General features: G+C 44.7%; 1 protein-coding gene across 1 annotated transcript; it reads left to right on the top strand.

Annotated features, from left to right (window-relative positions):
- The first annotated feature begins 2 nt into the window (after positions 1 to 2).
- Positions 3 to 7281, top strand: CDNF (cerebral dopamine neurotrophic factor). Its single transcript, XM_087969192.1, has 4 exons — positions 3 to 239; positions 2138 to 2265; positions 3059 to 3200; positions 6562 to 7281. Exons 1-4 carry the CDS (start codon positions 119 to 121, stop codon positions 6738 to 6740), a joined length of 570 nt encoding a protein of 189 aa, XP_087825318.1. The 5' UTR covers positions 3 to 118; the 3' UTR covers positions 6741 to 7281.
- The last annotated feature ends 3552 nt before the right edge of the window (positions 7282 to 10833 follow it).

Raw genomic sequence — 10833 nt, forward strand, 5'->3', positions numbered from 1 at the left:
AAAAATAGTCGGGCGTGACGTCACTCCACCTAGCAACCGGGGCAGATTTTCGCTCTGCCGGCCCGGGCAGCTGCTGGTTTTGCAAGAAAGATCGCGTTCCGTTCTGTTTTTTGCAACCATGGCGCGTCTCGGCCTGTTGCACGGTTGCATTTTGGCGACCCTGCTGGTGGCGGCGCTCTGTTTAAGCCCCGGGGCTAAGCCTTCCTCTGCCTCCGGGGGCGCCGAAGCTCGGTGCGAAGGTGAGGAAGGGGGGGGTGTTGTGTTGCACCCGCGTGCAAAACGCGCTCCCTTTCTGCTGCTATAATTAGCCTGTGGTGGATTCCAGCATGGCTGGCTTGCTTGCATGCCCTTCCTGAGATCCTGAGCTGGAAGAGCAAGCGCTGTTTGCAAACTGCCTGGAGTTGTGGGCTTTTGCATGTATTTTTTTTAAAAAGTGAACCTCCGCCCCCTTGCAAATACTGACTCACCTTTGCAGAGGAGCTAAGGAGAGTTTTTCAACCTGGGTTACGTTTTTAAGACGGGTGGACTTCAACTCCCAGAATTCCCCAGCCTGCACAGCCAGCTGGGGAATTATAAGAATTTAAATCCACAAGTCTTAAAAGTTGCCAAGGTTGGACACTCCTGTTCTAGGCAGATGGAGAGAGAGCGACTTTTTTTCCCCACTTCTTCATTGCAGCGTCCACCTGGTCACATGATCAAAATCCAGACCTTTGACAAAGGACTCGTATTTATGACTGATTTCTAGATGAAAGTTAGATGATAGATAATAGAAAGAAAGAAAGAAAGATAAAAGATAGATGGATGAATAGATGGATAGATAAATGCAGCAATCGCCAACCGGTGGGCTGTGAGAAAATTTTGGTGGGCCGCAAAGAAATCTCACCCCAGAGCACCCCCCCAAAGCAATTAATCCAGGTTGCGCAGAAACACAAGGCTGCTCAGCCCACATGGCCCCCGGGAACCCTCCCCACCCACTCACTCCTTACCCGGCAAACTTGCCTGCTAAATTGCTATTTTTCCTTTTTCCGACCATCATCTGTTCTGCTGTGCCAGGAGATTTAGATTAGCTGGAAAGCAGGAAATTGTTGCATTTCTTGCTTTCTAGCTAGTCTTTAGATCTTCGGCTCTGCTTTTAAGCACAACTGAACCTCCCTTAGGACTGAAGGTTCTATTATTCAGTGCAGACTCACAGCAAGCAAATTTTATGTGGCAGACTCAGGTAGCCGATGGCAGATAGATAGATCACTGAATGATTCTGTGAGCAACTCAATCTGCCTGCTTGCTTTGCCTGATTTTGGGTAAAAGTTGCTCTTTTTTATAAAAAAAAATCAATATTTATATCAATATTTATAGTATTTACATACAAGCCATGCCCAGCCAGTCCCATGACCACCAAGCCGCACCCACAAATTAGGCCACATCCACAGAACCGGTTAGTGGTCCCTGGGATTTAAAATTATGAGTTTGGTGGTCCCTGAGGTCCAAAAGGTTGGCGACCCCTGCTTTAAAGGAGCTCTTGGCTGTATCATATTTGAATATACAACAGATAGTGACAGTTCAACGTTACAACCGCCCTGAAAAAAAGTGACTTATGGCTGTTTTTCACAGTTAGGACCGTTGTAGCATCCCCATGGAAATGCGATTTACATTCAGACGCTTGGCAATTGACTCACATTTATGACAGTTGCAGTGCCCAGGGATCATGTCATGCAACCTCAGTGGAGAAGCCAGATTCACTTAACAACCATGTTGCTAACTTAACAGCTGCAGTGATTCACTTAACAAGAGGTTGTAAAATGGGGCAGAACTCACATAACAAATGTGGGGGAAGGGCCTACGCTTACAGGGGTGTGATCATAATAAAACTGCAAGCACAAATAATAATGTCTTTTCTATATAGAGACACTGAAAATTCAGGGAAGGACATGGAAGGAAGGAGGGGAGGGAGGGAGGAATTTCAACATAAAATGAGTTCTGCGTTTTATTTTTATGTGTTTTCATTTTATGAATTATAATAATGAATTCTACCCTCCGAGTTGGAAACTTTTGGTGATCCATTTGTTTAACCCTAACCCTAACATTTTTTGTGCATTGTGTGTATTTACTTTTTCACATTTTGTTTTTTGTTATTTTACAGTGTGTCAAGATTTTTTGGAAAGATTCTACAGTTCTTTGAAAAAAAACCATTCTGATTTCTCCATGGCTTCCATAGAGGAGGAGTTAATTAAGACTTGCATGGAGGCAAAAGGCAAAGAACACCGCTTGGTATGACCTTCTCTCTTCTCTCCATCAAGCAGAGTTTAGATTTTTTTAAAAAATGTGTCCTTCAAATCCATGTTGACCTCTGGTAAATTCACACACACAGCCATGCCATTTACTTCACAATACTACAGAACCGATTTGCAACATCTTTCTTCCAGAGTGTATGTGGGTTTTTTTTACACACTTTTGTTTCAACTTGTAACCCAGGTCTTTCTGGTTTTCTTTAGTTATCCCCTATGCAACTACTAATGAGACCTATCATTGTGCGGCTTCTAAGTCCCTGAGATAGTAGAATAGAGTCTGCACTACTATTACTGTTAATCTTCTCATCACACCTTATCACCCATCCCTTTCCACTTATGACTGTAGGACTGTAACTTTGTTGCTTGCATCCTTACAATTTATATTGACTGTTTCCTAGTATGATTTGATTGCTTATTGTACTCTGTGACTATCATTAAGTGTTGTACCTGATGATTCTTGACTCTTGACGAAGGTATCTTTTCTTTTATGTGCAATAAGATCATTTGCACCAAGACAAATTCCTTGTGTGTCCAATCACACTTGGCCAAGAAAGAATTCTATTCTGTTCTGTTCTGTTCTGTTCCTGATTCAATTCTATTCCATTGCATTCCATTCCGTTCTATTCCTACTCCTACTCCTATTCTATTCTAATATTCTGCATTCTATTCTATTTTATTCTATAATTTCGTTTGAAGACTTCTGGCTATGAAAACTCAGGGAAGAAAACAAGGATGCCCAACCATTCATTTCACCTGTGTGTTATTTTGTCTAGTGCTATTACCTTGGGGCTACCGAAGACGCAGCTGCCAAGATCCTCACTGAAGTCAGCCGTCCAATGAGCGGCCACGTCCCTGCGGCCAAAATCTGCGAGAAACTGAAGAAAGTCGATCTTCAGATTTGTGAACTCAAACACGGTATGGAGGAAGTCAACAAATGTAGGCCAGTTAAGCACACGATCAAGAACCTTCCGTAGTATTTACAACTGGTTTACCTCTCCTGGGAAGGCACTGATGATCCTGATTTTTTAAAGGTGTGGGCTTTTACAAGCTCAATCACGCCTGTGGGTAACACAGAGAACCATCATGTAACCATTGTTTGCCCTTTCAGACATGAGTCTAGAGCAGGGGTCTCCAAACATGGCAACTTTAAGCCTGGAGACTTCAACTCCCAGAATTCCCCAGCCAGCCTAGAGGACAGCCAGCCAATCAGCACTGAGAGGGATCTTCTCAAAGAGGTCAACATATTGACCTCAACCATTTGACCGCTGCTTCACCTGATTTTTTTTTTTTTAATCTGTGTCATGCCGAAAAGCTTATTCTGTAAAGATAACTCTGTCTTGGTGCAGATTGATAAGTTACTTTAAACACCAACAAGGTGGTTGGTCCATTCATAAGTAGCAATATGTCAACTCATAAAGCATTTCTATGGCCGTTTTAGAGTTGCCAACAGAAAGGGAGGGGGGGGAAAGGGGTTTGAAAGAGAAGTGTGGCAGTTTGGAAATCAAAAGTGCATTCCATAAATGTTTTCAAAGATAGTAACTAGGTGACTGAAGTTTCTGCCGTGCAAAGATCTAACTGGAGAACATGATTGATGACTCTGGGCTATGGATGTGTCCCATTGGAGAATATGAATTACGAGACACCCAGGGGGTGGGGAGAAAACCAGGGTCAAGGGTGACAGTGAAAAATGTGCCTCAGAGTCAGCTACACCCAGGTACTGCTGGACATGTTAACTCCCAGTAAATCCTGTTTAGTTTTGGAAAGTAGGCTGGATACTCGTGATTTAATTGGAGTAATTGCCAGAATCCTGATACAATAATTAAGAGCAGTCCTTGACTTCTGACCACAACTGAGCCCAACATTCCCATTGCTGAGGGAAACGTGTGAAGTGAAATTTTGCCCTGCCCTGCGTTGGGATCGCAAAGACGCCATGACGGCATCATCAGATGGTGATTATAAAAGAAACAACGGGCCACAACTACATCACTGTCAGGGGGCTCTCTCTGTCTGCTGCCAACCTGCAACCACCCGTAATCATCTGCCTTGGCACAGGTAATCCTTGGCTTACGATGGCTCGTTCAGGGGCAGTTTTACAAAGTTCAAAGCCAGATTCACTCAACAGCTGTGTGGCCAACTTAACAACAGAAGCAATTCACTTCCGTGGCAAAGAGAGATCGTAAAATGGCACAAAATTCATTGAGCAGATGTTTCACTTTAGCCACATAAATTTTGGGCTCACTTGGGATCACAGGTCAAGGACTACGTGTTTCCTTTAGAAGTATAGGATGCATTTAAGATATTTTAAGTTTACACTTTATAAGTGTGAGTGTGTATTTATGTGTGTCTGAGAGAGAGAGAGAGTGTGTGTGTGTGTGTGTGAGAGAGAGAGAGAGAGAGAGAGAGAGAGAGAGGGAGAGAGAGAAAGGGAGGGAGGAAGGGAGAGAGAGAAAGAGGGAGGGGAGAGAGAGAAATAGAGAGAAAGAAAGGGAGGGAGAGATAGAGAAAAGGGAGGGAGAGAGAGAAAGGGAGAGAAAGAAAAAGGGAGGGAGAGATAGAGAAGGAGGGAGAGATAGAGAAGGAGGGAGGGAGAGAGAAAGAAAGAGGGAGGGAGGGAGGGAGGGAGAGAGATGGAGAGAGAGAAAGGGAGAAAGAGAGAAAGGGAGGGAAAGAGAAAGAGAGAAAGGGAGAGAAAGAAAAAGGAAGGGAGAGATAGAGAAGGAGGGAGGGAGAGAGAAAGAAAGAGGGAGGGAGAGAGAAAGAAAGAGGGAGGGAGGGAGGGAGAGAGATGGAGAGAGAGAGAGAAAGGGAGAAAGAGAGAGGGAGGGAGAGAGAAAGAGAAAGGGAGGGAGGGAGAGAGAGAGAAAGAAATAAAGAGGGAGGGAGGGATAGAGAGAGAGAGATGGAAAGAGAGAAACAGAGAGAGGGAGAGAAAGAGAGAGTGTGTGTAGTGGTTCTACTTATTGTATTAGCAAAATTCTAAACAGTTGTACACAGGCCTGTGTCCAAATATCATCTGTGCTCACATGTTCGGTCCAGAAATACAAACCTAAAGGAACTTTCAGAAGGGAATGCAAGACTGCTTGAGTTGATCTAAAGTTTTCCGTGGGATTTGGCACTTCCCATTAAGAAGGGTAAGCAAACTGCCTTCAGAAAAGAAAACGAGAATGAGAACCATTTGTGAGGCTGTGTCTGTACAGAGTCGCATTATTAATTGTTTCCATATGCGGAGACACCACGTCACTTGAGGCTTTCTGCATTCAAAGGCCTGGAAACGGAGCGACCCGAGGAGAACCGTTTGGGAAGAGGTGAGCTACTCAAAGCACAGCGACCAAGAAGCTTCCCCCCCACCCCCCGGCCCCCCATGCTAAAAGATACAAGTACAAAAAAGAATGAGGAGCTCTGGCGATGAATGAAGAGGAGAGGAGCTCCGTGGCACCTTCTAGTTGACCAAACCTCTTCCGATTCCTTTCGTTTCTCCTCCAACCAGCCCAGCAGTGAGGTGACCTCTGGGAGGGAGGGACCGCTCTCTGTGTAAGCTCATGATCCCCACCCTTCGGTCCAGTAGTCCCTGGGTGTGGAGTGGGGCCATCCCTGGAACAGGGGAGAGGGCCTGAATCCCTCAAATTTTGAGAAATCACCGTAGAGGCTAGCTCTGTTGCTGTGAGGCCTTGTGATCTTCTGTGAACATTTCACCGTTTCTCTCTGCAGCTTTCAGAATAACAAAGTTAGACATTTCAGACAAATGGTTGTTCAATCTCTTCTTGAAAACCTCCAGTCATGGATGGAGCAACCACAACTTCTGGAGGGAAGCAGTTCCACTGGTTAATTGTCCTCACTGTTAGGACGTTTCTCCTTGGTTCTAGATTGGTTCTCTCCTTGTTTGGTTTCCCTCCATTGCTTCTTCTCCTGCCCTCTGGTGCTTTGAAGAACAGTTTGACCCCTCTCTTCTTTGGGGCAGCCCCTCAAATAGAAGAAGACTGCTATCACGTCACCCCCTACTCCAGGGGTGTCCAACCTTGGCAACTTTAAGACTTGTGGACTTCAACTCCCAGAATTCCTCAGCCAGCTTTGCTGGCTGAGGAATTCTGGGAGTTGAAGTCCACAAGTCTTAAAGTTGCCAAGGTTGGACACCCCTGCCCTACTCCTTCTTTTCATTACACTAGACCGCTCCAATTCCCGCAGTAGTTCTTCGTGCTACTTTAGGGTCATCGTAGCAAATTGGTTCAGGATGTAGATGTATATGTAGGTATCTGACTTGGCTCATCTGCTTTTACAGAGAGACAACTTGATTTAACTTCAGTGGATCTATCGAAGATGAGGGTGGCTGAGCTGAAGAGGATCCTGGAGAGCTGGGGAGAAGTTTGCAGAGCTTGTGCGGAAAAAACGGACTTTGTGAACCTGATTAAGGAGGTTGCTCCCAAGCATACGGCGGCTCCTGCAAAAGCTGATCTTTGACGGGACGGTTTAGGGTCTGCTTGGGCAGGGGGGGTTGGACTAGATGACCTACAAGGTCCTTTCCGACCCTGTTAACCTGCATCTGAATGCTTTCCGCTCAGCCTTAAGTATGACGTCGTGATTTGATTTCATTCATCAGGACCCTTCCGAAGAAACTGAAGAAATTGCTCCTAGAACTCCATGGATCTCAAGGACTTCTGCGGGGAAGGAGGAAGAATCCAGGGGATGGACATAATCCATGACTGGGTGGAAAAAAAAAGATTTCTCAATTGGAAAAGCACGGGGGGGAACAGTAGAATCTTTTGCAATTGGATTAACTGATGACCCTGGCTTGAAGAACAGCTCAACATATGAAACCCTTTCTCCAGATTTCAATCCCTGCCTCCTCCGTGGGCAAGGGATCTCTCTGGATCTCTAGGGTGCCCTATTTACCTTTTTTCCCCTCCACCCATACCTGACAGGAAATGTTGGTCTTGGTACGTGTGTGTGTGTGTGTGTGTGTGTGTGTGTGTGTGTGTGAGAGAGAGAGAGAGAGAGAGAGAGCAATGCAAACTCTCCTGGCTTTTGTGCAGGTATTGACATCGCATGAATAGGGGGCGGAGCTTGCAGGGTGTCACTCCACCTGGTCAAGTTTGTGCCTTCCCTTGCAGGTGCCCCTGCCAGGACAACAAGTGGCACCTTCTTTGCCTTCCGTGGGAGACAAAGCAGCCATCACCACCGCCTCAGAGTCCCTTGGTCTGGAAGGGGAAACCTGGCAGAATCCTGATCAATTTCTCCCTGTTTCAAAGAGGGGGAGTGAGTGAGAGCAATGATAGATGGATGGATGGATGGATGCGTGGGTGGGTGGGTGGGTAGATGCTAGGAAAATGAAAGGCAGATAGATGAGAAAAATAGATGCGAACAAGATGATAGGCAGAGAGAGAGAGAGAGAAAGATGATTGAAAGAGAAATGGAGATGATAGAGGATGGTTAGATAGGTAGAGGAAAGGTAGACAGATGGATGAATGATAGGCAGATGAGACAGAAATGGAGATGAGGGAGAAGATGGGCAGGTAGAAAGATAGATGAGAGAGAAATAGAGATAGATCGAGGATAGACAGGTAGGTAGGTAGGTAGATGATAGGCAGATGAGAGAAATAGATGAGAACGAGATGATAGGCAGAGAGAGAGAGAAAGATGACAGAGAAAAACAGAGAGATGATAGAGGATGGGTAGATAGAGGATAGACAGACAGATAGCTAGATGATAGGCAGATAGATGAGAGAGAGAGAAATGGAGATGAGAGGTGATAGGTAGAAAGAGAGATGAGAGAGAGAAAGAACTAGAGAGATGAGAGAGGATAGACAGGCAGATAGATGATAGATAGATAGATAGATAGATGATAGATAGATAGATAGATAGATAGATAGATAGATAGATAGATAGATAGATAGATAGATGATGTGTGTGTGTGTGAGAGAGAGAGGGAGGGAGGGAGGGAGGGAGATGGCCAACATTTCACCTTTCAACTGCTGTCTCTCTCAAAAGAGGAAAAAAGGCAGGGAATCTAATCTTCTGGGCCAGCAGCCAAGCTGCTCCCTATGAATCAGCCATTGGAGGCAAAAAGCACGGAGGGGATTGTGAATTTCTTCAGATCTTTGTCGCTGAACATCATCCAAGTTTCCCAAATCAGGTCCAAAAGGGGATTTTCTTTATTTAACCGGGTGCTGTGGATTTACCAGCCAATGAAAGGAAAAGTAGCTATAACATTTGCAAACACATTGCAAGAAGAAATTTGGGTCACAGCGGGCTGGTTGATGTATTTGAATGTACTAATGCTGTTTCAAAGGCTTGAATACATTTTCTGGGTGCTTTTTGTATTCTTCAGTAGTTCAAATGGAAATATTAAAATGCCAGGGTCCTCGAGAAAAATTACCTCTGCCGAGAGTCATTTTTCAACCCTCTGACGATCCGGGGGAAGTAACAATGGGTAAGTTTATTTGCTGTAGCCCAAAGCCAGAGAGAATTAACTTGTGCTTTATGAGAAGTTCATCGTCCTCAGAGAGATGGAGAACGGTTTCAAAACCATTCGTGGAAGAAATAGGACAGCTGCTAAAATCCACCTTTGAGAACCTCAGTCTAAGACGTTCCGTTTGAGATTTGCCACCAGGTGAGAAAACCTGGCTGCACCTGCAGTTTTTGACGGTGTTGAGTAGATCGTGAAAACGGAACAAAGACCTTCCCTCAAAAGAAGGTGAAGTCCATCCAGATTGCAATACATTTGTTGTGTGTTGTGTTGTGGGCCTTCAGAAGAAGCAAGGCAACGAGAAGGCTAGTGATGCTGTTGTCATGTTGTCCAAGATTTTATTTATTTATTTATTTATTTTATTTATTTATTTGATTTGCCAATTGTTTACAAGATAATAAGTATAAGTGTATACATAGTTATGAATACATGAAATGGGTACATATAAGAAAAATAAAAGAATAAGAGAAACAATAGGACAGGGACGGTAGGCACGTTGGTGCGCTTATGCACGCCCCCTACAGGCCTCTTAGGAAAGGGGTGAGGTCAATAGTAGACAGTCTAAGGTTAAAGTTTTTGGGGTTTGGGGAAGAAACTACAGAGTCGGGTAGAGTATTCCAGACATTGACCACTCTATTGCTGAAGTCGTATTTCCTGCAATCAAGTTTGGTGCGGTTTACTTTGAGTTTGTATCTATTGTGTGCTCTTGTGTTGTTATGGTTGAAGCTGAAGTATTCACTGACAGGTAGGACATTGCAATGTATGATTTTATATACCATGCTTAAGTCAGACCGAAGACGGCGTAATTCAAGGTTTTCTAGTTCTAGAATTTCAAGTCTGGTGGCATAAGGTATTCTACAACGAGTAGAGGAGTGGAGAACTCTTCTTGTGAAATATTTCTGGACTTTCTCAATTGTGCTAATATCAGATACGTAATGTGGGTTCCAGACTGATGAACTGTATTCGAGTATTGGTCTAGCAAAAGTTTTGTATGCTCTGGTTAGTAGTGTGATATTACCAGAGAAAAAGCTACGTAGGATTAGGTTAACAACTCTTAATGCCTTTTTGGCTATGTAGTTGCAGTGGGCTCTAGCACTTAGATCATTAGAGGTGAGTATTCCAAGGTCCTTTACAGAGCTTGGGTCATCAACAAGTTCTTGACTATTCAGCTTGTATTTTATTTTCTGATTTTTTTTGCCAATATGTAAGACAGAGCATTTATTTGTTGAGATTTGAAGTTGCCATTTGTTTGACCATTCTGATACATAGTCAAGATCTTTTTGTAGGGTAGCAGTATTGTCTGTGGTATTGAACAGCTTTACATCATCAGCGAAGAGAACGCAATTGCTCTTAATATGATCACAGAGGTTGTTTATGTAGAGTATGAAGAGGGTTGGTCCTAGAACACTGCCTTGGGGGAGATAGACACTTCGAGGCTCTCATAGATCAGTCTAGCATTTGTTTGTTTGTTTCTGCCACTCCAGCCAGGTAATTTGAGGCTCCAGGGCCACTGAGTAAGCCATACCTGCTCAGGTAGCAGCTGTTTGGCTGAGGATTGTAACCTGAGCTTGCTGACGAGATGGCTCTTTTGTGAAAGCTCCTTGTTTGGAGGCTGGTAACAATGCAGTGAAGAGCCTGCCTTCTTCTGAACCTTTTCCTGGTCCTGGTGCTTCTTCTACCCAAGGAAGCCATGCCAGGCGTGCCGTTGAATTCTGTGGCTCTCCATCCTCCACGTCCGACTCAATGAACTCTACGGGATGTCCCATTATGGAAGAGTTATGGTGGACACCTCACCACCTGCTCTGGATTCTTCCCTCTAGAACCATTTTAGGGCTGTTGAGCCCATGAGAAGAATGCCAGTGTTGCTATGGGATAAGCTGTGCAACCTCCCCATATTCATGATGCATCCCTTTCCTTGTTCGACATTGCTCAGCTGCTTCGGCAGTGTGACCGAAAGCCCACCTGTCGATCAAAGTCAGACCACCTGCCTAAGCCCTGAGGAGCAACGAAAGCTGGAGCCAGAAGTTGCCGTCTGTGGGCAGCCGCCACCTGCAAGGTACACCGATTCTCTGAAGCTCCACAAAGATG

Source organism: Notechis scutatus, chromosome 6 (assembly GCF_049901735.1).
Source record: "Notechis scutatus isolate UNSWTSFEM ecotype Mainland chromosome 6, rNotScu1.2, whole genome shotgun sequence".
In the NCBI taxonomy this organism is placed as follows: domain Eukaryota; kingdom Metazoa; phylum Chordata; class Lepidosauria; order Squamata; family Elapidae; genus Notechis; species Notechis scutatus.